At 48.0% G+C, this 27,758-nt stretch overlaps 1 protein-coding gene across 1 annotated transcript; it reads left to right on the forward strand.

Moving 5' to 3' along the window:
• The first annotated feature begins 18,730 nt into the window (after positions 1–18,730).
• Positions 18,731–27,576, forward strand: LOC120703004. Its single transcript, XM_039987013.1, has 9 exons — positions 18,731–18,916; positions 19,038–19,207; positions 19,304–19,366; positions 19,506–19,525; positions 19,652–19,696; positions 25,635–25,702; positions 26,206–26,345; positions 27,036–27,124; positions 27,216–27,576. Exons 1-9 carry the CDS (start codon positions 18,826–18,828, stop codon positions 27,331–27,333), a joined length of 804 nt encoding a protein of 267 aa, XP_039842947.1. The 5' UTR covers positions 18,731–18,825; the 3' UTR covers positions 27,334–27,576.
• The last annotated feature ends 182 nt before the right edge of the window (positions 27,577–27,758 follow it).

Raw genomic sequence — 27,758 nt, forward strand, 5'->3', positions numbered from 1 at the left:
TGCCCGTGATGTCTGACGGCGGCCAGCGCATCTCATCCCTGCGTCAAGCGACACCGCGGCCACCGCTGCACCTCTCCTCGCCTCGCCTCATCTCCAGCAGCTGGCTTCCCTGCCTCTTTCCCCTCCCCCTGAGATCCCATCCATGGCCGCTTCCCGCCCTCGGATCTGGCTCTGAGCCCCCCATTGCCGGATCCCTGCCAGGCCTGCGCGCCCCGCCGTCGCTCGCGCTCCCGGCACCAGTTAATTCACGCGGCATGTCGTCCCCTTGGTGGTTGGCAGTGATAAAGTAGTACTCGTTGTATGTACTCGAGTGAAGAACAGTAGTAGGTCTGCAAGTCTTTTTAATGCCAATACTCTGCTCCGATGTATATCTTGTTGGCTTTCTTATGTGTGCTTGTGCATTAGATCTTTGGCTTATTTTGAAAATCTTCATGCTTTGAATCTGCTGGTATCAGTTTATTGAAATCGGGTAGTTCCGGTTTACCCGAATCCGAACCCGAATTTTCGGGTACCCGAAATGTCGGGTTTTCATTATTTCGGACAAATTTTGGGTAACAATTTTGAAAACCCGAAATTTTGAAAACCCAAAAACCCGACCCGAAATTTTCGGGTTACCCGAATGCCCACCCATATCTACAACGTATCCTTCAGTATCTTCTTCAGGCTCACCCATTGCAGTGTCATTGAAAAAGACATTATAATTGGCTGCAAAGTCAGGAATCCTGTCCTCTTCTTCTATATTATTATCCAGCATAATTCCTCTTTCTCCATGCTTGGTCCAAACATAGTAGTTCGACATGAAATCACTATTGAACAAGTGACTGTGGATGGTTCTTGATGATGAGTAATCCTTTTCATTCTTACAGAATTTGCATGGACAACGAACGAAACCGCCATATTTGTGTTTCTCGGCCGCTTCTACGAATTCATGCACGCCATCAATGAACTCCTTTGAATGCCGGTCGGCCATGTACATCCATTGCCGACTCATTTGGGTCCACAATATATTTATATACATCATTGTAGTGTACAAATAGTTCATTCATACTACCAATTTATAACTAACATTGAATACACTATTAATAAAACTTAACTACAAAATTATAACGATGCCTAGAGCCTTGAGGATTTGTGATCATCGTCTGTGCAATGATTCTCTTTGGCACGGTAATTCTGGCTGAATTAATGGCAGTGGCACGATAATGTTTTTTTCTTGTAGACGCGCACGCTGCAGCGGTAGGCCTAGCTGAGCTGTGGGTCTCGAATTGGCGCAGCATGCATCTCGAATGTGGAATCTTGTAAAGTTTTGGAATTTTGAAGGGAACTACATAAAGCCCCCCTTGCATATGTAATTGATAATATTTCCATACAAAATTTGAATTTAAATATATAATTGATAATGCATATAACTATAATAAATAGATACTATTCACTTATCACATAAATTGATAAAACATATAAATACAATAATTTGATAGTATTCATATATCAAATAAATTAATAACATATATAACTACAATAAGATGCTACAAATAAAAATAATTATCACATGTATAAACTAAATTAAATGATAACTGCTTCTAAAAACTAATTGCTAAGTTATGGAGAAAAATAACTAACCTTTTTTGAAAAAAACAAAAAATCGCCCCCGTCCCCTCACTCAGCTGCCATGAGCAGCGAGTTCACGGCAGCTTAGAGGTGGGAGGGGTTAGGGTATTTATAGGCGTGGGCCAAAGACATCAGTTGGTGCTCAACAACCGGTGCCAAACAATAGGCTTAGGCATCGATTGAAGTTACCAACCGGTGTTTTTGTGGTGGGCACGTGGCGGCACCGGGTCATGGCAAAATCCGGTGCCATTGTCTGCTCTTTAGGCACCGGTTGGTGCCACCAACCGGTACCTAGGGTTTTGGTACCGGGTGATGCTTTAACCCGGTACAAAACCCCTTACCTTTGATCGCCACAGGCCAAATGTACCAGCTGCTTTTGCAGCCGGTACTGATACATGGTATTAGTACTGGTGGCAATAGCAGCTGGTACATTTGGCCAGGACTTTTGGCCCATTTTCTAGTAGTGATAGATTGCTAAATTATTTCACATGGCATGATCTCTCTTTGTTTAGCGCCTATACAGTGGCTGCTCGCTGCTGCCAGGTTTAATTTGCTGCAGGCGTACGTACTAGCGCCGCCGCCGGGGACCTGGGAATGGAAACATATAGGCATCAACGCATGTGTGTGTTGAGAGGAGAGGACTGCGGCATGTGGTCGTTAACTCGGTTGCACAATAGCCGGCACTGGGGCGGAGCCAGCCGATGGAGTCGTTGGTGTCATTCAGCTCCATTAGAAAGAGTTGCCAGCTCACTTGATGAACATGACGTAACAGTGATTTCACTACTACAAAAAATATTAACCGTGGCGGGCAAAAACACTTAACCGATGTGTTTTTGACAACCGCCTCGGACACACCGTCGCGATAAATAAACCATTTTTTGAGGCGGTTGCTTGCCCACCTCGATTAATCAAATAGAAAAAACAAAAACAAAATAAAAAGCCTGTGGACAGGCCTGCCGAGCCCATCCACGAGCCCGCCAAGCCCATCCACGGGGGAGGCCTGCCGCCGCCGCGCCGCTGCCGCCAGGGAGGGCCTCCTCCGCCCCTGCTCAGCCGGATCCACCGCGCCGCCGCCAGGGAGGGCCTCCTCCGGGCCCTGCTCGGCCAGATCCGCCGCGCCACAGCCGGGGAGGGCCTGCTCCGCGCCCTGCTCGGCCGGATCCGCCGCGCCGCGGCCGGGGAGGACCTCCTCCGCGCCCTGCTCGGCCGGATCCGCCGCGCCCCATCCACGACGAGGGCCGAGGCCGCGCCGGAGGAGGCCGCCGACGGCGGATCCGGCCCCGCCACGCCGAGGACCGGGGCCCCGCCACGCCATGCCCCCTCCACGCCGTCCACGCAGGGGCGCTGTGCCAGCGGGTCCACGCCATGCTGCGGGAGGGAGAGGGGAGAGAGAGGGAGGGAGAGAGGGAGAGGGAGGCGGTGGAATGAGGGGAGTACCGGAGACCTAGGGTTATGTTCGTTTCATAGTCTTTTTCAGCTATTGGGCTCATATGGGCCGCGTTTGGGATTGATCTATTAACCGAGGCGGATCATTGTAAGGTGACCGTCTCTCAGAATAGAACTACTACCCGAGGCAGTTACTTTAATGTTGACCGCCTCGGTTAATCTATTTTGCAAGGCGGTTTTTTTACCGCCTCGGTTAATAAAGAATGACCGACTCTGTTAATAGAAGGTACTGACCGAGGCAGTTTTTTAATGTGCCCGCCTCCGAGGCAATTTCAAAGCGCCTCGGTTAATGAAATTTTGTAGTAGTGTTTGTCACTGATTTCTAGAAAAAATCATCGTTGTTAGCTGCCACGACAAACAGGCCTGGCTCGCCCTGGCAGTCATTGCAACGCTGTGCGCACCACATTTAGAGGATTGTATTTATGTTACCTACTTCCGTATACATACCCTAGCCTGTATATTACGTTATAGATTAAAATTAAGCTATATAGAGGTGGTAGATGGTCTTAAAATTTAGTCTAGATAATTTAAAGACCGGACCGCAAAAGTGCCGAGCTCTAATCTTATACAATTTAAGTTAAAAATATAAAAAAACTAAATTGAATTGGATCGCGAAGAAACCACCAGGGGATATGATCCGTTACCAAGCTCATGTTGGTTCCAACCAGCTGGCTTACCCAAAAGAGACTACCAAATTAAATAACCTTGTATTTAATTTGTCGAAAGCCTGAAATGTTAGTTGCTAGCTTAAATTTGCATGTACTACCTTCGTATATATGTCGCTTAGGACAACCTATTTAGTTCAAAAATGAACTAATTTGCATGTCCTAAACGTCATATATTTAAGAACAGAGTAATATGTTAATCGTCGAGTATTTTAACAAGAAACAAGTGCACAATCCCTACCTGGCGTCCTCGCTGAAGATCACACACCGCCTAGGAAAAGAAACAAGAAGCAGGATAGCCCCCGCCGCCCCACCCCCACCCCAGTGGCGGATCCACGATTTGCCCTTTGGGGGCTCATCTTTCTTCTTCTTCCTCCAGCCCCCTTACTTCTTCCTCTCTTCTTTTTTTTCCCCTTCTTCTCCCTCCTTCTTGCCTCTACTTTCCATGAAATTTCTAGGGTAGGGGGCTTGAGCCCCCCTCCCCCCCCCCCCCCCCCCCCCCCGCTAGATCCCCCCCGCGCGTCCTACTGATCGCTGCCCGCCGGCCGGTGCTGCACCACGCGACCCGACGTGCGTGGCCGGAACTCCTCTCTCCTCTTCCTCTTGTGGCCGTTTGGCGCTGCGTGCGAGCGCGAACGTACAGATACACCCGCGCGCGCGGGTCCTCCGGGCACGGCGCGGCGAGGCCGCCGGGGCGCATCCAGTTATCCCACGGGGCCACGCACCTCGCCGCCGAGATAGATGCCGCTGGCCGCGCGGGCGCGTCGTACGTGTACCGTAGCATTTGACCCGCATGCGCTTGCATGCAATGTATATAGGAGTACACCACGAGCGAGGCGCGTACGCAATCACGTCGGTCGGGGGACGTGCAGGGCCGGCGCACGACACAGCGCCGCTGGGCTAGCTAGCTAGCTAGCTGGCCGTGAGCTCGCTCGATCTCAAGCAGGCGTACGTCTAGCACTGTGCGCATCCGTCGGGGGAAACGTACAGAACCAGCACTGTACGGCGCCACCTTCGTTCTAGGCCGTTCGTTTGCGTCCTGCTGTCCGACTGGCCAGCTCGCCGAGACGAGACGTGCCAGCGGCTCTGGTCATGTCCACGAAAAAAAAAAACAGGAGATTCGATCGTACGTATACCCTGGTCAGTCAGTCAACGGGTACAGGAAGCCACCGAGCTGGCGTCCATTGTCCAGTGTCCTTCCATCCTCTCGCTCGCATCCCATGCCAATGTAGGCGGCTCTCGCGGCTAAGCAGACGGTCGCCGGGAAGACCTCGCTAGATGCTAGCTGCAGCATGCTGCTAGCAACACGGGTCGGCGTCCGAGGCAGGCAGGCAGCAGCAGCTGGGCTCAGGGTCGGCCATGTCTTTGGGGTGGTGGTGGCTAACTGGCTAGGCCATATTTAGTTTCTAAAATTTTTTCTACAGAATCAATCGCATCAAATTTTTAAATATATACATAGAGTATTAAATACAGTTGAAAAAATATATCATTACACAGTTTAACTGTAAACGACAAGACAAATCTTTTAAAACTAATTAGCCTATAATTGGACATTAATTGTCAAATAACAACAAAATTGCTATAGTACCAAAACCCAAAAATTTTCGCAAACTAAACAAAACCTATACATGGAGTTCTACCTTGGTCCCAGAATATAATCATAATTTAACTATAAATAATAGATAATTTATAAAGATTTATAAGATAAAAATAAATATTATTAGATTCATTATTAAAGAAATTATCATAATATTCAAGTATTTATATTTAAAATCATTCACACTACAGCAGAAATTTTAATTGAGGCTGGCAAAAAGCATTAACCGAGATAGTTTTTGCAATCGCCTCGGAGCGAAGGTCACGGTTAGTTGTGGCATTAACCGATATATTTTTTTGCCCACCTCGATTAAGCAAATAAAAAAAAATAAAAACTCACGACGAGCCCATTGAACTCATCACGGGCTCCGGCCGGCGCTGGCGCTCTGGCCCCCGCTCCGTGGCCGTGAGAGGAGCAGACGAGAGAGATCTGGGAGTGGAGAGGAGGCGGCGGCGGCTGTGGAGAGGGAGAGGGAGAGTGAGAGAAATGTGGACTCCAAACTCTAAGAGCTATATGTGTGTGTGTGCTCGCAACTGGACTTTTTGGGCTAGCGGGCTAGACCTGTTTTACCGAGACGATTGAGTTACACTGCCCGCCTCATCAATTAACCGAGGCGGTCATATTAATAGTGTCGCCTCGGTTAATGTCTATTAACCGAAGCGGTCATATTAATAGTGCTCGCCTTGGTTAATCATTTTGCGAGATGGTTTTCTATAACCACGTCGGTTAATAAAAAGTGACCGTCTTAACCGAGATGGTTAAAAATTGTGCCCGCCTTGAAGACGAGTTTTAAAGGTTACGGTTAATGTTTTTTTAGTAGTGTCATAAGAATATAGATGGTCAAAGTTGACCAATTTTGACTTTGATCAAATCTAGAAATGCTTATATTTTGAGAGAGAGGTAGTAGTACTATCTACTATGTACTACCTGCCTGCCAGCAGTAGCTAGGATACCTCAACACAGGCATCTCGCACACAGATTTTGTTAGAAGACTAGCGACCTTTTGATAAAGAAGAGGTAGCAGTCCCAAGTTTTTTTTTTCTCCCCCTTCCTTTGATGAAAGTGTGCGGCCTCAACCCCTCGTCAACTACGAAGAACAAAATAAAATAAGACGAACCAATATGGAAGCTGGCAGAAATGGCTGCCTCGATCGTGTACCGATGTTGTGCATGCCGTTGCCCTTTTCATTTCTGACTTTCTCCCACACCGAAATGACCGCAGGAGCATCCCATACCAATTCGACCGAGGAAGGAGTTGCCCAGTCTCCGTTGTTGCGCGCGTCAGAACTCGGAAAAACAGTGTGCAGCTCGTCCACTCCATTTTGTTACGTGCTCCAAGGTTAGTTGTTGAGGTTGGTGTGATGGCCGGATCGGAGCCGAAGAGAATCCGGAGGACTTGCAAAGTGGCAAGGAGCACCAGGGCTTGAAGTCGAACGGCAAATAAATAGCTAGGTCATCCGCCAATCCCACCGACCGTGCAGTTGACCAAACCACAGGATCACCTGTGGCTGTGTACCACGTACATGCAACTGATCTCAGGCGCCGCATCAGCGGTAGATGCGCGCGGCCGGTGACGAGCGAGAGAGCTGATGAATTGACCGAGGAACAAGAAGCCGTTCAGAATTAACGTCACCCGGGGCGGACCCAAAGGCTATTCGATCAGTGCGGTCACTTGATGACAGCGATAATGCAAGGGATCTCACAAATACTACTACAATACTAGTACAATACAATGCTAAAGTATTCTCTTGCTCTACTAGTTGACAACAGGACCAACGACAATAATCACTGGGGCATTTATCAACGCTCTCTCGCTCTACACCCCCAATAATGGCAGAAGGAAGAGAAGTTCATCATCAAAAGAATAGCAGAAGAGAGCAATGGCTACATCTGCCAGCAGGGAGAGGCTTGAGAACGATAGCTGCTAGCTAGCTCAATGCATGCATGCAATGCAAAGCCTATCGGATGACACGCCACATGCAGCGGATGATTGTGTTGGGCACGATGCACGCAAGCGACAATACGTACGTGCCGGGATTGGGAGCATTATTAGCACACATAGATTGATTGCTCAATTATTCCACATGACACGACACTAATAATGCCCTGTGTACTGTGGAGTGCGTGTTCCCTAGCTCTGCATTGACCACTGTCAGGTTGCTCGGTTCGTATCATCGGCAGCGCTGTGACCGCCTGGCGCTGTGCGTGCTCGGGGAATCATCGGAACAACCGCATGTGTGGCGTGCGGACGCGGACACAGACGGCCGCCGAGGACCACCCCCTCCTGCCGCGCGCTGCCGGTCGTTAATTCGGTTGCCAACATGCATGCCGGCAGGCGGCACTGCAGCGCTGGGCGCATGTGACGGTCTCGCGTACGCTTCACATGGATCTGTATAATGATTTTGATCTACTATAAAATTATTGACAAAATAAACTGATACTCATGATAACTCTATGTTTCAAATCGAGAAGATATCCGGATTCGTATCCGGATTCGAACTATCCGTTTTGTATTCGTATCCGATGAGATCCGCATTCGTATTCGTATCCGGATTAAAATGTGGTAAAAAGTGACATCCGGATCCGATTTTATCCGTATCCGATCCGAATCCATCCATGGAGATGCGATAGCGACTCTGCATGTTCATTTTCTCTGCAAATTCGGCCGTCTGGAGCTCCATCACCCGGACGAGCCTCTGCAGCACTACTGTCAAATTCCTGTTGGATTGGATCTATACAGCCGTTTCAAATGATGGAACGAACAAAATTCCAACTGCCTGAGAACTACTGGATGCCATGGAGTACTACAGTCAAAGCTCCGGGAAGAAGATGCACATGCACGCACCTCTGAATCAGTCGCCTATGCATGGATACTGCCATACTGGATAGGGATAGGTCCATTCCCTGGCCTACAAGTGCCTGCGTGCGTTCCCGGGCGACGTCCATGCCTCGCCGGCCCGCCCGGCATGTTGTGCCGCTGCCCTGCCACTCCCTTCGCGACGTGACCACCTCGCGTCGCGGGTCGCGGCGCATGTGCCCGGCCCCGGAATTCCCCTTCTTCCCGGTGGCCGTTTGCGCCGCCGCCGCCGCGCGCGAGCGTACAAGAACATCGCTTCGATTATTCAGTCCCTCCCATCCCCGGCACTCTGGCGTGTCGTGTTGTCGTTCGATTCTCCTCGCTCGGCCATCCTTATCTTCTTCCTCTGTCAAGTTTCACAAGCTGCAGCGGCTCACGAAGCTTGCTAACTGGAAACCACTGCGATAGCAACGATTAACCGCTAGCTTAATTAGAACCGGAAGTGCGTGCATGTGCAATGGTTATATACACAGAACCTTTATCTACCGCGGCAGTACAATCATTTTTTAAATAAAAATGGCACATCGTCGCTGGAATCCACACTCCACAGACCACAGTGTACAAAAGCGACGCTCAAAGCGAGCAGTCCCCGCAGATTTTTTTTTTGAAAGAAAGACCCCCATTTTAAGATGCAGCGCAGGATGAGGAATGGGCAAATGGATAGGGCACGGCCGGGACACTCTGTGAGACAGGTGGCAGGATGAGTGCTGCAAATTCAATGGCTCGATCGGGGGTCCACTGGCTTCCATGGAGTTGAAGCTGATGCCTCTTCTGTGCATGTAGGCCTCCACTAGGATATCTCCTCGTTTGGTTTTTTCTTTAACTTATAATTTCTGTCACATCGCATATTTAAATATTAATTAATAATACTAAATATAGATTTATTATAAAACTAATTTCATAAATTGTGATTTAACCTCTCTGCGCCTCTCTCTTTGGATATTGATCTGATTATTCAGATTGAAGTTTCTATAGTTTGTACGGAGAGGTTGGTTTGCACATGATATGTTCCCAATCTATTAGGCCTATATTACTCCTAGATTATGCTTTGCTCATGCTGCCATGAATTTTGGTACTGTAGTTTGCAATAATGGACCAATGATATCAAGTAATAAGCTCTTGGAGTCATATGTTCATTAATTAGTGGTTAATGATCAATCCTGGACGCAGACCTTCTGATTTGCGGGGGCAAAGGGACAGTTTTTACTGAGTTGTCCGAGTAGTCATCAGTTTCAGTGATTTTAACTGTGTTTAACTGGAACGTCTGATGTTTTCTAATTGTACTAATCTGTATACAAATATATTAGAAATCGTTGGCCACTTAAATAAACCGTGGTGAAACGTCGGTAGACTTGTGGTGATTGGTGTGTACTACTTCCGTTTCAAATTGTAGTCATTTCACTTGTTTGGCTCTAAATTTGATCACTCGTCTTATTGAAAAATTTGTGCAAAATATCACTAAAAGATCTTTTAAAATTACTTAAATTTGACAATATTTGCACAAATTATTTGAATAAGACGAGTAGTCAAACTTGTAGTCAAAAAAGTTAAATGATCTATAATTTGGTCAAATTTGTAAAATTGTTATCTATACAAAACATCAATGTAAACATACGCCAATGCCTATACATGCTGTAACAGCCTTTTCAGAATGCCGGATATATACGAGCGTCAGAGTTGTTCACATGCAGATGCGTAGCTGTCTGTCGGTACCTCTAGACTAGGGTACCCCTTCTTGCTCTGTCAAGATTCGTGTAGTTATCCGTAACTACGCCCAAAAGAGCTGAGCAGCCGAACCCCAGGGGTCCGACTCCATCTCACCGGACCAACGGCCCCGGACCCGCTCCCAGCTCTGGGACGGGTCTGGTGACGCCACGTGTCCCAGACAAGGGAGCACATAGCCAAAAACAGCCAGGGGCCCCGGACCTCCCACGGGATCCCGGACCCCCATTTACTATCCGAACCCCTTAGCATGCAGGGAACAGACACCCCGCCTGAGGGGGTCCGGAGCCGCCACGTGTCAGCAGGCGCAGGTACGCGCGCACGGCTGCCAAGCTTCCTCGGGAAGACTTGCCCACCTACCGTATTCAATGCAGGAGACGTTGAGTGCGCTCTGCCACGGCAGAGCCCGAGGAGACTTTAGCCCGGCTGTACTGTTGGTCGCGCGTTACCAAATTGCACAGTACAGCCACTGGCACCACTCACGCCACGCGCGTTAGTCTGCCACGCCAGTTAGACACGACAACTTGGCGACGGAGTATCATAACTCCTACACAGTAGACCCAACAGTCTACGTCGCAACCTACACTACCTCAACGGGCTCCTCGCCGATGGGACAGGAGAAGACCCCCTCGGTCAGAGAGTCTACAAGACGATGAAGAGTATCCGGCAAAAGATTCTTCATCACTGTAGCTCCATTAGGGTCTGTTCAATATAGTATACATCCTTGTTGAACCCACCTGTCGGGGTCCAACACCTGTGTACGCGCCTTCCTTGCTCTATCAAAGGGAGACGCCCGTTAGAGAAGCACTCAGGTCCAGAAGAGGACTGGAAGGCAGAGGATAGACTCATTCACCGACACAAGAGCAAGACTACTCTCAAGTGGACGTAGGGTATTACGCTCCGGCGGCCCGAACCACTCTAAAATCCTCGAGTGTTCATGTGTTCTTGCGGGAGGGGTAGATCTGTCGAATAGCTTGCACTTTCCCGAGTATCCACCTTCAGGGATTAGGCAGGTGCACTACGCCACCCGGCTGTGGCCCTCCTCTTAGAGCCACGACATCTGTCGGTACCCTGTAGCAAGGGTACCCACTTCTATTGTAGCAAGGCAAGGCTTGTGTTGTCATCCATAACTATGTGGTAAGGGACGGAGCAGCCGGGCCCCACGGGTCAGGCCCTTACCTAAATGGGCCAACGGCCCCGAACCCGCTCCCCGCTTGGGGTAGGGTCCGGTGACGCCACGTGTCCCTAAGGAAGGGAGGCACCGAGCCAGCCACCTAGATCTCGGACCCCCATAAGGGTCCGGGACCTCCCCGCACCCATTCGGACCTCCCTCACGCTTAGATCTAACATACCGCCGGGGGGGGTCCGGAGCCGCCACGTGTTCCGTGGCGCGGGCGCGAGTCCTCACTGGAAGACTCGCCCACCCACCACATTCAATGCGGTGGATGAGGCGTGCTCTGCCGCCACGGCACGCGGGGCAGCCTTTGTCAGGCCTCACTGTAGACCGCATATTACCAAGGTACACAGTGAGCCGCCCGCGCCGCTCCCGCGCAGAGCCCGTCTACTGCATTAATAGGATACGACGGCACGGCACTTTTCCATCATGCCACCTACGCCGCTAGCTACACGGCCCGTTCAGCTACGTGGCAGGCGACGCCGCTAGCTACGCCTGGTGCCGTATCGACAAGACAGCACCTGGACATGCTGAACGGGGGATTCCAGGAGCAGGAAGGAAATCCAGGGCGAGATCTTCTCCGCCTGTATACTACATCGTTGGGCCCACCTGTCGGGGACCCAACGGCCATGTACGCGCCCCCTTGAGATATAAAAGGGAGGCTGACAGCTTTTCTGAGGACCAAGCCACCCACCTTTGATGGATCCAGCAACCCCTTGGATGCAGACGACTGGCTATGTGTGATCCAGAGGAAGCTCGAGCTGTTCAAATGCCAAGATCGAGACAAAGTTCTTTTGGCAGCTCGCCAACTCACCGGGACTGCCTTAGCCTGGTGGGAGAATTACTGCACCGCTGCCAAAGATGCCTCCACCATCACTTGGAAGGAATTTGTGAAGGAGTTCCGCCGCTATCATATTCCCTCGGCCACTATGAAGCGCAAGACGGATGAGTTCCGCGCACTGCAGCAAGGAAGCATGTCAGTAGAAGAGTACACCTACCAGTTCAAGGAGCTGGCCCGATATGCACCAGAGGAAGTGGACAATGATGAAAAGAAGCAGGACATGTTCAAGAAGGGATTGAACCCAGAACTCCGGACCTTGCTTACCCCTCAGATCTACCTGGACTTCAACACTCTGATGAATAAGGCCATCCTCACAGAAAGAGTCAAAGCTGAAGAAAGGAAGGATAACAAGCGCAAGTTTCTGGAAAGCAAGGCCCGCCAGCAGGACCGCTTTCAGAAACCAAGAAGCTTCAGCTACACTGCACCAAGATCTCAGGCCCCAATACAGTATAGGGCCCAGTCTTAGGTGACAGGCCCACAGACCCCTAACACACAGTTCAAGAGCCAGAACACCATGAAGGCCCCGTAGAGCAATGCAAGCCAAGTCACCACCAACAACAACAATGCGAGGGCCTGTTTCAACTGCCGTGAGACAGGGCATTACATTGCCAACTGCCCGTATGCCAAAAACAAGCCTGCTGCATTGGTCTTCTCCAACTCGGTGAATGGGCCTAGGCCACCTGTATCCGGAGCTAACCGTGTCCCCATCAGCAGCAACAACAAGGGCAACAACAACAACAACAACCAGCAGCCTTATGGACGAGCCCGCGTCAACCACATCAATGCGCAGGAGGCTCAGGGTGCACAAGGAGTGATACTTGGTGAGTTACTAGTCAGCTCAACTTTTGCAACATTATTATTTGATTCTGGAGTATCACACTCATTTATATCGTCAAGTTTTGTGGATAAGCATAAAATACCTACAGTACTACTAAAAACACCCCTATTAACCCAGACGCCTGGAGGTGACATCAAGTGTCAACTAGGTTGTCTACGGGTAAGGATCAATTTAAGTGGGGTAGAATTTCTAGCAGACCTAGTAGTACTTAAGTCTAAGGGAATAGACTTGATCCTTGGAATGGACTGGTTATGCCTACACAATGGTCTCATAGGTTGTACTGACAAGGTGGTACACCTAACTAACCCAGAAGGAGTACGAGTGACCTGCCATAAACGGGGAAGTGGGCCATACCCAATGGTGATTAGCATGGAAGCCAAGTCCTTGGAAGAAGTCCCAATAGTAAATGAGTACCCAGATGTTTTCCCTGAAGAACTTCCCGGAATGCCACCAGATAGAGATATAGAGTTTGTCATCGACCTTGTCCCTGGAACATCTCCTATAGCCAAGAGACCCTATAGGATGGCAGCCTCTGAATTGACAGAATTAAAGAAGCAGCTGGAAGAACTACAACGAATTGGCTTCATCAGACCAAGCTCGTCGCATTGGGGAGCCCCAGTCCTATTTGTCAGGAATTAGGATGGGAGTATGAGGTTGTGTGTAGATTACCGTGCACTGAATGAGGTTACCATCAAAAATAAGTACCCCCTCCCCAGGATCGATGACCTTTTCGATCAACTAAAAGGAGCCAAGTACTTCTCCAAGATTGATCTGAGGTCAGGATATTTTCAGCTCAAGATTAGAGAAAGCGACATCCCAAAGACAGCTTTTGTCACCCATTACGGGTAGTTTGAGTTTACGGTGATGTCTTTTGGACTCACCAATGCACCTTCTTATTTCATGAATCTCATGAACAATGTATTTATGGATGAGTTAGATAAGTTTGTCGTAGTCTTTATCGACGACATACTTATTTACTCCAAGAGTGTCCAGGAACACGAGCAACATCTGCGGGTAGTATTGGAAAAGCTGAGAGTACATAAGCTATATGCCAAATTCAGCAAGTGTGAATTCTGGCTTGAGAAACTAGCTTTCCTTTGTCATATTCTGACCACGAAAGGAGTAGCAGTGGACCCTGAGAAGGTCGAAGCAGTCTCCAACTAGCAGCAACCGACCAATGTTAGTGAAATCAGAAGCTTTCTTGGATTAGTTGGGTATTATCGAAGATTCATTGAAGGATTTTCCAAGATAGCCCGGCCCATGACAGAACTACTCAAGAAGGATAAGAAATTCACCTGGACAGAGTCATGTGAAAGAAGTTTTCAAGAATTGAAGAATAGGTTGACAACCGCCCCAGTGCTGACCCTACCGGATATTCATCGAGATTTTGTCATCTATTGTGATGCATCCCGACAAGGATTAGGATGTGTCCTCATGCAAGACGGGAAGATAGTAGCTTATGCTTCTGGACAGCTCAGGCCTCATGAGCAGAATTACCCAGATCTGGAGTTTGCAGCCGTTGTGCATGCCCTCAAGATTTGGAGACATTATCTAATTGGAAATAAGTGTGAGATCTACACCAACCATAAGAGTTTGAAATATATTTTCACCCAGACAGATTTGAACTTAAGGCAAAGAAGGTGGTTAGAACTGGTTAAGGATTATAATGTGGAAATTCATTACCACCCTGGCAAAGCTAATGTGGTAGCCGATGCCTTAAGCCGAAAATCTTGTGGACCCAAGGATATCCATCTGCAGGAAGAGATGGCACGATTAAATATGCACATTGTCCCTCGAGGTTCCATTCGTAAGATGAGCATCCAACCCACTCTGGAGGACAAAATCAGAAAGGCCCAAAGTTCGGACAAGGACATAATGGAAATCCGAATGCAGACTGGAGAAAATAAGGCACCAGATTTTAGAGTGGATAATGAGGGAACTTTATGGTATAAAAATAGAATTTGTGTGCCCCAGGAAGGAGACTTCCGGCAAATAATCATGGATGAAGCCCATAACTCGGCATACTCCATCCACCCAGGATCCACCAAGATGTATATGGATTTAAAACAAAAATATTGGTGGAATGGAATGAAGGAGGATATTGCACGATTTGTCGCCCATTGTGATACTTGTCAAAGGATCAAGGCCGAACATCAGAAACCAGCAGGATTGTTGCAACCCCTACCCATCCCGGTTTGGAAATGGGATGAGATAGGAATGGACTCTGTAGTGGGTTTGCCCAGAACACAGAAAGGACATGACTCCATATGGGTAATAGTGAATCGACTCACTAAAGCGGCTCATTTCATACCCGTGCGGACCAATTATGGTGGAGAAAAGCTAGCTAAGCTTATTGTGAATAATATGGTAAAGTTACATGGTGTGCCTAGCAGAATTGTTTCAGATAGAGGGACCCAATTCACCTCTAGGTGTTGGAAAAGCTTGCATAAAGCCATGGGCACCAAATTGGATTTCAGCTCTGTTTATCACCCACAAACGGATGGCCAAACAGAAAGGGTCAATCAGATTATGGAGGATATGTTGAGAGCATGTGTCCTTATATATGGCAAGGATTGGGAGCAGAGTTTGCCCTATGCGGAATTTTCATACAACAACGGTTATCAAGCAAGCCTGGGCATGTCACCATTCGAGGCCATTTATGGGAGAAAATGCAAAACTCCCCTGATGTGGTCAGAAGTTGGAGAACGTACCCTAGTCGGACCCACACTCATAAAGGAAGCAGAAGAAAGAGTGGCCGAGATTAGAGAAAAGCTGAAGGCCGCCCAGTCTCGACAGAAGAGCTACGCAGACAAAAATAGACGAGAAATAAGCTTCAACCTGGGAGAGTTCGTCTACCTTAAGGTTTCACCTATTCGGGGAACTCGAAGATTTCAAGTATAAGGAAAGTTGGCCCCTCGGTACATTGGACCGTACCAAGTTCTGAAAAAGTCAGAGCCGTAGCATACCGTCTGGAGCTACCAGAAGAAATGTCAGATATACACCCAGTGTTTCATGTCTCACAACTAAAAAGGTGTTTGAGGGTACCCGAGACAGAACATGTGCCAGTAGAAGCGATAGATATGCAGCCAGACCTGCGATACCAGGAAATACCGGTCAAGATCCTGGACACTATCACTAGGAGGACAAGAAACTCCGAAGTACGGATTTGCAGAGTTCAGTGGAGCAGACATGGAATAGAAGAAGCTACATGGGAGCGTGAAGATGCCCTGAAGAAGGAGTTTCCCCACCTCTTTAGAAGCCAGCCGAATCTCGAGGACGAGATTCATTTTAAGTGGGGTAGGTTTGTAACAGTCCGAAAATTTTCCAAGATAAATCACACGCTAAAAATAATTTTCAAAACCTCTTTTCATCTTTGAGCTCGAAACTTTCCTAAATCCCTATCGCCCGAGACCCTGATCCCTCGAATTTATTCCCGGCGACCTGCCATCCTGGCATCGGTACAATTCCTATCGCTTTCTTTCCCTCGTTCCGCGCAACGCGTCGCCGACCGGCACGCGTGCTCGACCGACCGCGGTCGCCGCTGCGAATCCCGTCGGCGCCCCTCCCTTTTTTTCCCTCTCTCCTTTTCTTTTCCCTTCTCCCCTTTTCCTTTTTCTTCTTTTCTTTCCTCCTTCTTTCTCCATCCTTCCTCTCTCGCAGGCACGAGCAGAGCCGAGCTCGTGCGGCACGCCGAGCGCCCCCTCGCCGGCCCCTCTCCCAGCACCGAGCTCCCCTAGACGCCGCCTTCCCGGCTCGCAGCCGCACCGCCTCTGCTCGCCCCTTTCCGTCCCGTCCCGCTGCGCCGCCGTACCGCTTGATGCCTCGGCGATGCCCCGCCCCGCCATTGCCGTCAGCTGCGCCCCCCCACGCGATGCACGCGCACGTGCCTGTGCGCCCACGCGCACCACGACGCCGCGCCGCTCACCGCTGCCGTCCCGTCACTTGTGCCGCCTCGGCGCCCGAGTTCGCGTGAGCAGAGCCGCGCAACAGCGCCCCGCCCTCGCCGCCGGCCGCACAGTGCCCTGGCAGCACGCGCGCACTGCACCCACGTGCTCCACGAGCCTGCAGTGCCCAGCGCGCCGCTCGGCCTTGCTCGAGCCGTCGCATCGTCCTGGTGCCGCCGCGAATCGCACCGCCGTCGCGCCACGACACCGAGCACCATTAAGGCTCGCCGCACCGCTCTCCCCGCCCATTCCACCACCTTACCCCGCCTATAAGTAGGCCTCCGCATTGCTCCTGAGCTCCACAATGCCGACAGCCACCTCTAGCCCTCCTTCCCGGCCCACAGAGCCGCCACCACCACCATTGCCACCCGCCTCCGCCGGCCGCCGTGCCCCGGCCGCCTCGCGCCACCTCTGCCCAAGGTAAGGGGCGCAATAGAATCCCCTCACCTCCCTTCCCCTTTTCCCCCCAGCTCCGGGCCGTCGCCGCCCACCGCCGTGGCCAAGCTTCCACGAACCACCTCCGCCCGAGCTACGGCCGGGAATCGACCCCACGAACCTCCCTCTCTCTTTTCCCCCACTCCATGGCCACCATCGCGCACCGAGCCGCCGGCCCAGGCGCCGCCGATGTCGCGCTGCCCCCTTCCCTGTTTCACGAGAAAGGGGAGGAAGGAGACATGCGCTTTTGCACAGACCCCCTGCCCTTTTTCATTTTTCATTAAGAATCCTTCCACTCTCTAGTTCTTTTACAAAAGAAACCCTTCCTAATTTCCTATTCACAAATAAACCCTCCACCATATAAACATATTTATAAATAAACCCCTACCATTTTCTAGAATAGCCCGAACATTCCCCAAAATTCTAATCAAGTCCTTTCACTAATTACAAACAAGTCCCTGGACCCTTATTTAGCCCTAAACACCTTGTTAACTTATCATTTCATGCGCAAAAATCCTCCAAACACATTGCCAGGAGGCGGCCCGCGGCGGCTCGCGCCAGCGGCGGAGCTCGCCCGCGGCGGAGCGGCGCCCGGCCAGGGAGGGGAGGGAGGAGAAGAGGGTGGGGGGCGGCGCCGGCCAGGAGGCGGCCCGCGGCTGCTCGCGCCAGCGGCGGAGCTTGCCCACGGTGGCTCGCGCCCGCGGCGGAGCGGCGCCCGGCCAGGGAGGGGAGGGAGAAGGGGGTGGGGGGCGGCGCCGGCCAGGAGGCGGCCCGGGGCCGGCGAGCGCCGCAGGGCAAGGCGGGGGGCCGGGCGCACGGGCTGAGGAAGAAGATAAGGGAGAGAAAAAAATAAAAAAAAAGAAAAAAGTGAGAGGTTGACAGGTGGGGTCCATTGGTGGCAAGTGGGACCCTCATTAACGGTGTTATCGTGCCATCCAACCCGTATTCTCAATTCCTCCAACCAAACATGAAATGGGTTCACTCCGTCCCCAAAATCAGAAGTACAACCAAACAATGGATGGGTTGGCTCCGTCCCCAAAATCCGGGTTGGATCCAACCCAACCCATTGATCCCGCAACCAAACACACGGTAAATGTTGCTGTCCAGGGGTGGTTGGTGGAGGGCGGTCGCCGGTGCCCCTATTTTGCAGTGTAGTTATAACTATATTCTCATTTTTTAAAATTTTATTATTTTGTCTTTGCTATTCAAAAGTCAACATGATTTTGCCTGTATTCACTGCAATTTTGCCCATGTTTGATCGTTGACTAAGGGCAAAATCGCGTTCAGTATGGAAAAATCACGTTGAATTGTGAATAGCGAGGACAAAATTACAAAGTTAAGGAAAATGAGGGTAAAATTACAATTGCATTGCAAAGTAGGGGCAAAGACACAAATATTCCTTCGTATTTCTTCCTGTTTCACAGAAATTATGCATTCAATGGCACAGGTTAAAAATTCGCAGCAATCGTATTTAACATGAATGACATAAGTTTTAGCAAATTTGCCACCAATGTGGAAGCTACCAAATTGTAACGCAGATTTAAGGCCCATTTGTTTGTTCCACACAGCAGCAGTGATCAATCGGGCCTTCAAGCCCATTCCATTCCCCGTTCCGCCCTCATCATCGAAAAAGGCGGGAAAACTCCCTTCCCGAACCTTCCAGAAGGGCGTGCCCCGACCTCTCCCCACTGCTGCGCAGATGGCTGCGCCGGCGCCGGCGGCGGGCAGCGATACCCCGAAGCAGCTCCTCTCCATCATCCGCGACTTCGCCTCCGAGAAGTCCCACGGCGGTAAGCACGCAAACCCCCCTCCCTCGCTCCCCCCATCACCGTCGCAGAGCGGTAGGGTTGTTCGCCCGCCCGCGCTGACCGGACGCTCCGCCTCCCTCTTTGGTGTGTGTGTGTGGTGCAGAGCGCAGGTTGTGCGACCTCAGGCGCCGCCTCGCCGACGTGCGCGCCGCGGCCGACGCCGCCGCGGCGGAGCTCGACGCCGCCAAGCGCGCGCGCGAGGCGGCGGAGCAGGAGCTCCGCGGGAGCCAGGCTCAGGCCGCGATCGCCGCCGCGACAATCCAGGCGCTAGAGGTTTCTCTCCCCGTCTCGCCTCGCCCCCGAAAACCGACGATTTATCTCGCTTGCTAATGCCTGGTTTCGTAATCTGAATTGCATCGGTGCGTTTAGGCGACGATCTCGCGTCTCCAGGAGGAGTTCTCGAAGGTGGGCACTGATCTGGACGCGCTCAAGGTTAGGGATTCGAAATTCGCAGCGAACTAGGGCTCTTTCTTGCTGTATTGTTAAATCGACATATGTTTATTTGGATGTATGGTTCGAATTGTAATTGGTGGGGATGTGCTCTCGGTGCTTGATGAATTTGCTCCAAAAGAGCAAGGGAGACAGTGAGAGGTGAGCAGTATGAACTCAGTCTAATGCCTTGGTGCTCTGCAACATGTTCCATATGTGGCGCTTTTGATAGTTTTGTATTTTTGTTGCTGGCTGTTGATCATGCTCGCACTTATTTCACTGTTGCAGGGACGATTTCATCAGCCAGATGCATGAGATGAACGCTAAGATAAGGTATGTAATGGGTGTTTTGCCTTCGATGACTTTTTGGTTGTTTGAGGCAATCATAAAATAAACTGTACCTGACGCTGCATCGCTTTTTTCAGTTTGCGTGTAGCGGCATTGGTGCTTAACTTTGTTCTATAGGGCTAGGATATATTGTTTGGACATTCAAATGTTAGGTTGATCTCCACCAGACTTGGCCCAACGGTCATTTTTGGGCCCTTGACTCGCGCCCTGATCAGGGGCGCCTAGCCCAAGAAGAGGTTGGTGGGCCCCCGTCGCGCAGCCCTATAAAGAGGAGGTGGGGACTGGCAGCTATGGGGATGAGGTTCGTTGCTGCCGCCACGGTTCCCACTTCAAACCCTAGACTGATCGAGAGGGAGGGCTGACAGCGTCGGGAAGTGCCACCACGCCATCGCTAGAGAGCCGTCACCACCGCGACGTCACCGCCACTGCTTCCACTACCCGACGTACTCAGACCTCCACGGCGAGGCCATGGAAATCGGCAAACAGAGGCAAGTATGTCAAGGTTTTTCGTCTCAATCAAGGTTCTAATCCGCTTGATCTACTCCTAGACGATCCATAGGATCTAACAATGGTACCAGAGCCAATCTAGAGAGTAGATCGAGTGTAGGAAAGAAGATTCGTCCGCGAATCGAAAGAAACAGAGGGCAAAACATCGATCTCAGATCGACAAAGGGTTTGAGTGGGTTCGAAAGACAACATCATTCCGATCTCCAATCGGAAGAAGGAATAAAGAGCTGATTCGAATTGAATCGAAGTTGTGAAACCCTCACCATAAACAGAAAAGGGCCGGCGGGACTTACCTCTGCCGTCACCATTGCTGCCAAGCAGAGCCGCCGGGCAAGGCGCTCCCGGACTTGGGGGCAAGGGCACTGTCGCCCAGTCCGCTCGACGGAGGCGTGCTCAGCCGAGGGCGAGCACGCGCGCCGGCGAAGGGACCGGCGGCGGCGCCACCATCTCTCCCTGGACGCCATGGGCGGCCCTCGGTTCATGCTCCGTGCGAGGCTAGGGAAGAAGGGGAGCGAAAACGAAATCGATCTTCGAATCGAAAAAGAAAAGCAAACAGTGAACCCTAACCCTAGGGTTTGAGGTTCGCGGGACCTACCTGCGCTTCGCCGGCCGTGCCGGGACGCCGGAGGCGTGCACCCGCGGCCCTTGCAAAGAAAGGGCGCCACCCATGGCTCACTCGACGGCGGCGCGCTCACCCTCCGGCGAGCGCGCGCGCCGGCGAGGAAGCCGCAGCGGCACCACCGGCCGCTCCTCCCCGGCCGCCATGTCCGTCGACATCGACGTTGCTCAGGGGCCGACGCTGCTCGTGTGAGAGAGAAATGGGAGGAGGGGAAATGGAATTAGGGTTCAGGGGAGGCCGCGCGCGTCGGTTTTGTTCGAGCGCAAAAGCCGGACCGCCGTCGGATCACATCCGACGGCCATCAGCATCTGCCGGCTCAAGGTCTAGATACAGCCCAAGGGGGGCTCTCTGCGGGCTCAAATTCCGGCCCAGGCCCAGGTTTGCGGCCTGGGCGCGGGGAAGCGCCGCGCGCGAGCAGGCCATGGGCCGGTTTACTGGCCGGACCTCTAGCACAGTAAAGAAAGTTTTAAGGGTTTTTTTTCAGAAGCATTTTGACTGATATGTTAATGATTTTGATTAGAATTTTGTTCTCTATTCAATATTGCATAAACGTGTATATTGTTTAGAGAATTAAAGTGTACAATAATATTTCTGAATGTAGAAATTTTATCTGTTTCCGCTGTAAAGTTTCAAAGTTATTGCTCTTAATTTTAATTCAAACCAACGGGAGAATTATTTTTTAGAGCATGCTTAAAGAGCTTACTTTGAGTAAGTTTTGTATAGTTTTATCTCTATTCAATTTTGAACCAACGAGATAAATTGTTTAGAGAGAAAATGAGTACAAAATATTGTTTCAGAAAAGAAAGAAAAGTTTTCGCTGCCATAAAAGATAGAAAAGCTTCCGCTGTTTAAAGTCAAAGTTGAGTTTTGGCATTTTTATGCCATTTGAAGTCTCAAAGTTGAGCATCATTGAAATTATAAAGATAATTCTCAAAGGAGACAAATCTAAAGTTAATTATTGTATTGTTATTTTCTGACCAACGTTGATGATAACAATATTATAATTTTTATGAGTTATAGCTTAAAGTTTAAAGTCCATGGTAAATGTTGCATCATAGTGATTTTTTTTTTCAGAGAGTAGATAAAGAATTGCTCTTAAACTAGAGAAATGTATTTTTTCTAGTTTTCGCTGCAATAAAGTTGATTATCCTCTAATTAAATTCGAACCAACGGGAGAATTTAATTCTGAGTAGCAAATATATGGTTTTAAAGTTTATTGAGTTTTTCATACGTTAATTCCGTTTCTGCCCAACGGTGATATGGAATTAATGTAAAAGATTATTCCATTTCTGCCCAACGGTGATATAGAATAGAACTTAAAGTTTTAATTGTTGTCTGTTCAGACAAAGATTTGCATGTAGTCCTTGAAGGGACAAAAGAAAATGAACGGAGTACTTGCGACTCATAAAGAAAGAAGGTCATCACAAGAGAAAGTGTATTCTCTTTAAAGAATGTCTTGAAAAGAAAAGTACTCGTGGATATTGATCCAAGAAAAGAAGATAGAGCAATAAGAGCTTAGTTCAACAAATTCTCTTATGTTCTCTCGATCAAGAAGAATTCATTTTGAGTTCATTCAAAATTGTGATAAGTCATACATGTTTAATTTGACCAACGTCGAGTTAAGCATGTGTGTCATGGAATATTCAGATTTATTTCTGAATTTGATATGAGCCAATTCTGACATTTATGTATAAAAAAAATTGAAATAATACCCGCATGACGGGGTAAAGTTGGCATAGTGCCAATCCTGTATGGCAGGAGAAAGTTGTGATGACTCATGTGTTGGTTTATCTCATACTGGAAGAAAAGTTAGGAGTAGCTTTGCTATTCTAGAAATGATTGGGCACTTCTATTGTGTCACAGTGATTAAGCACTCAATGAGTTTAAAAAGAATGAAAAGTTACATACGAACCTCAAGATAAAAGTGATATGCGAGCGTGACTTGCAAAAGGTCTTAAAGTGAAACGATGAAAAAGAATTGTCATATGAAATAAAGGACTCTGTTGAGTTCTTAAAGTGAAATGAGTAAAAAGTACTCCCATACGAACTAATAATTACTTTATTCTGCATGACATAATCATGTGGATGAAGTAAGTAATTAAAGTTTCCTCATTCACAAAAGTTGTAAATAGTTTTCGAAATTGTGGCAGAAAAGTTCAAGCCACATTTCGAGGGGGAGAAATATGAGACAGTTAATGCACATACTCCCCTGTAATGTGCATTGAAAGCAAGAGATGATCTATTAAAGAATGAATGTGACCGTCAGGAGGAGTACAACGGTCACTATACTGATACCCCTATATAAAGAAATAGCTAAATTTCAGTATTCATACTGGATAACCCTCAAAGATAGTAAGACAGTGCTTCAGAGCATATATAAAGTCTTTAACAGATTGAACCCAAACAAGAGATTTACTGATATTCCATCTTTACAGAAGATGGAATAGTCTGGGGTTACAGAAGATGGAATAGTCTGGGGGAGTATGGTATGTAGAGACCTAAGCCTTGAAGAGAAGTCTTCGATGATTCAGGAGCAATAAGTTTCTCATACTTGTTGATGTTGTATACAACACCTGTTGTTAGTTAAAGAAGATAAATAATATAAAGAAGGGTCTTGTTATGTAAGAGACTATTTAGTCCATAGCCATTTGGCAAAAAAAAAAGGAGCAACAGCAGCCCCATACAAAGTAAAGAAAAACACATGGATGTTGATTCCACCCTATTTGAAGAGTTACGAGAATTCCATGGGTTAAGGTCATGGAAAAAGAAGTGATTCCTGAAAGAGACATCATACAAACACAATGTGACTCCAGAGGGAATGTTGAAAGATATAAAGCAAAATTTGTGACAAAAGTTTTAGTCAAAGAGAAGAAAGAACATACGATTTACCACAATAGTAAATCCATCTATGGATTGAAGTAAGCCATGAGACAGTAATATCTAAAGTTCATGAGATAGTAAGAAAACTTGGGTTTTAAAAGAAATTGAAGAGGACAATAGAAAAGTCAAATAATGGGAAATTTGATTTCCACATCTTAAATGAAGATAACATCCTGCTTTCTAGTGGTGGTGTTAAAATATTGTTATAGCTAAAGAATTCTTGTCCTCAAGTTTTGATCTCGGTGATGAATTTTTCATTTTACGAATTGAGACTCATCGAGATAAAAGAAAGGGGTATTATAGTTATTGCAAAGGCATACTCAGGAAAACTTCTAAAGAAATGAAGTGTGCGAATGAGTAAACATATGCCTGTTCCTATCGTCAAGGGTAATAGTTTTGGGAACCTTAGTGTTCTAGGAACCAATGTGAAATGGAAATAGTTCCAAATGCTTCAGCTGCTGGAAGCTTTATAGGCGCGCAAGTAAAGAACTTACCCTGACATACTTTGTTTATCCGGGTTATTTTGGCAAAAGTTCAATCCAGATATAGATCACTGGAATAAAATTAAGAATGTCGGCCTCATGCTAAGTTGGAAAGATCAAGTATTCTCAAAGGGTTGTGAGTACAAAAGTAGAGCTTGTGAAATATATAGCGAAATCCACAATTGTCGCTAACTTTCACACTTGGAGTTTTTGTGTGGAAAATCTCCAAAATCAAACAATTAACATCAATGTGATGCAAAGACATGGTATAGCATGATACGAGGCCGAGGGACAGGCAAAATGGTTAAGGGAACCTGAACCCGGAGTTTGATAATGGTTGACAACAACGATAACCATTTAAGTAGTTTGCTCCTATGACAACGAGTCAACTGTGGTGCCAAACACATTGACACAAAGTTATACGTTGTGAAGGAGAAAGTCCGGAATAATGTTGAAATGCATTGAGTAAAAGAATGACAGACATGTGTTTGTGGATCCACTTATTAAAGGCTTGCCGCCCAGTGTGTACAGAGAACACACAGTCGACATGGGTTTATGGTATAGCCTATATTTTCCGGACAATAAAGGGCCCCAAAGTTAAAGTATCTATTTCAGAACAAAGACATGTATTGTAGCTGTTGAATCTATTGGCAACCGACCGTGACGATGAAACTGCTCTATGCATTAATCTGTGATGAAATATGAAAAGAAGTAAAAGATATAAAGTTGAAAGTATAAGAGGAGATCAAGGGGGAGAATGTTAGGTTGATCTCCACCAGACTTGGCCCAACGGTCATTTTTGGGCCCTTGACTCGCGCCCTGATCAGGGGCGCCCAGCCCAAGAAGAGGTTGGTGGGCCCCCGTCGCGCAGCCCTATAAAGAGGAGGTGGGGACTGGCAGCTATGGGGATGAGGTTCGTTGCTGCCGCCACGGTTCCCACTTCAAACCCTAGACTGATCGAGAGGGAGGGCTGACAGCGTCGGGAAGTGCCACCACGCCATCGCTAGAGAGCCGTCACCACCGCGACGTCACCGCCACTGCTTCCACTACCCGACGTACTCAGACCTCCACGGCGAGGCCATGGAAATCGGCAAACAGAGGCAAGTATGTCAAGGTTTTTCGTCTCAATCAAGGTTCTAACCCGCTTGATCTACTCCTAGACGATCCATAGGATCTAACATCAAATTCTTGAGAAAATGAGATGCAGGGTAGCATAGTGGTTCAGTTTTGACATGACATTGCACAAAAAGGGCACTAATATGATTCTTATTACTTTCTACTTTTACTGTTTCCAACTTTCATCAATTTGGCATTTGCTTGCTAGCTGAAACTTGTTTATAAGTTTGTTCGGTTTGTTATTACTATAATGCTAATTATTGGAAGGTAGTACTTGCTTGTTAATTATCTAAAGAGAAATAATATTCCTCTTCTTCAGGCAATTTCAACAGATGGTCTCTCTAGAATTAGCAGAATACAATCACTCTGGGCTGCAGTCTACAGAAGGTAAGCACTAAGCAGGGAAAATCATAATGCGACGTGCCAACATACCACCTGAACCATGCAAGGGGTTCCTTGAAATATGTGATGTTCATGTCATTTCTTTATTTTATTCTTCCACATAGCTTTTTTTCCTGCTTGGAAGTCTGAGGATTGCATGCTTCACTGGGCTTGAATATTTGCATCCATACATTTGCTATATTTAATTATGTCAATTTGTTCAAACTGGCTCTGTACATTATTATCTAGAATAGTTCTGCATCACAAGTTGATGGCTGATAACTCATCTATTATTGTAAGCAAAAAATGTGATTATTTGATAAGATGAAGAAACCATGCTCCAATTTGGAGTTGGCTATATACTTATGATTCTAAATTTCTCTGCCGAACTTTGTAGCGCTAGTATCTGATGTCTGAAGTGTATCTTCCAGAATCAGTCCAAAGATCCTTTATCCTCAGTCAGATGCATTTCTTAGACTATCTTAGACTCTGAGATGTCCCCCTTGCAGGTCAACATGTCAAAGACAAGACTGAAACTGAGGAGTCAGAAGGCATTTTGAAAGATTTGATTGATAAGGTGAGCAGCATTGATGCTGAGGTGCAGCTCTTGGAAGGAGAGTATAAAAAAGATCTGCTTGATCATGATAAGGTCTGTTTCTTCCCAAAGTACCGAATTATATTTACCTGCACAATTTTAACTGATTAAGCACAGATCTGCAGACATCTTTTCATTATCCTATTCATAAGACCACACTGATGAAAAACTGGGTTGTGAATCACGTGATACTTGAATGACTGATGACATGCTCTGTATATTACTTTACTAAGATTAGATGGTAAAAAACATTGAATTGCACCAGTAGAAGATGTTCACTGGTCAGATAGCATGCTGCAAAATTCATATTAAGCTGTCCTTGTAGTTCATGAATCAAGAAAAGTACACAGATGATGACACAAGTTGCATTTTGACAAATGTGGAGCAAAATGCTTTCTGCTGTCTGGTTTATGCATATGCAGACAATTTTATATGAACTGTCGAGCTGTACATGTGTTTGCCTAAGGCTGTTGAGCATTAGAAACACTAGTAGGCAGCGCAGTGTCAAGGGCCATGGCTGACATTCAGGCAGAAGGATGCGCATGATGCATAACATCATCTAAATTCAAAAGAGCAGTTTGCCTTTAAAAACTTTCAGTTCAATGAGCTTGCGCTATTATCTGATCTATTTTTAGTCCATATCAACTGTCAGAGCTCTCTCCTTAGTTGGGAAAGGTTCTTATTGACCCTGGACATTGCCCAGCCTGTTCAAAAAGACCAATTATTTTGGATCTTTGTTTTCAGGTCCGTCAGGAGCTGGCCAATATCCAAGCAAAGAGAGCTCTTATGGAGGCTGTGATGGAAGAGAGTAAGCAGCTGAAGGAGATTGGAGGATATCCTGAATTTGTGTCCAGTGCTGTTTCCATGCAATTTTTACTCTCAATTCTCCATGCTTTCGCCAAAGCTTTCTTTAACCTGGAACACGCGGGCAGCTGAACTGGCGAAGGTGCACGCTTCACTTGTAGAGGAGCTGCAGCGGCAGTACACGTGCCCTGGCTGCGGAGTCAACAACATGCCCGTGTTGGAGGAGGCCGCGAACTAGAGAAGCGTTGGTCGCTCTGTTGTACATACACATGTTTTGGCCGATGGTGGGGAAATAGGTGGGCCTGTGGCTGCTGGATTCCTAAAAGATTGTGAATGAGGCATGGATCGTAGTCAGTAGGACCCTTTGACCAGCTGGTTATACGATACACATTGGCACATTGCTGAGAATTTAGCTCTACCCGTTCTTTCGTTGAAACCAAAATCACAGAACCGGGAGTCCTGGAGTATTTTTTTAACTTTACTTGTCTCTGTTAGTCTATCAAGGTGTTTCGCGTAGTCCTGACTCCAGTCTCAGATTCCTTGTTTTCCATAACGTTATCGTCATCCTGTGTTGCTGTGGTCATTTCGTAACCATATTTTTTTATAATGATTTTGTGATCCTATACCTTTTAGATAAAATGATTACGTCATCATTTTTCCCAC

The sequence above is a fragment of the Panicum virgatum genome, chromosome 4K, assembly GCF_016808335.1.
Source record: "Panicum virgatum strain AP13 chromosome 4K, P.virgatum_v5, whole genome shotgun sequence".
NCBI classification, from domain to species: domain Eukaryota; kingdom Viridiplantae; phylum Streptophyta; class Magnoliopsida; order Poales; family Poaceae; genus Panicum; species Panicum virgatum.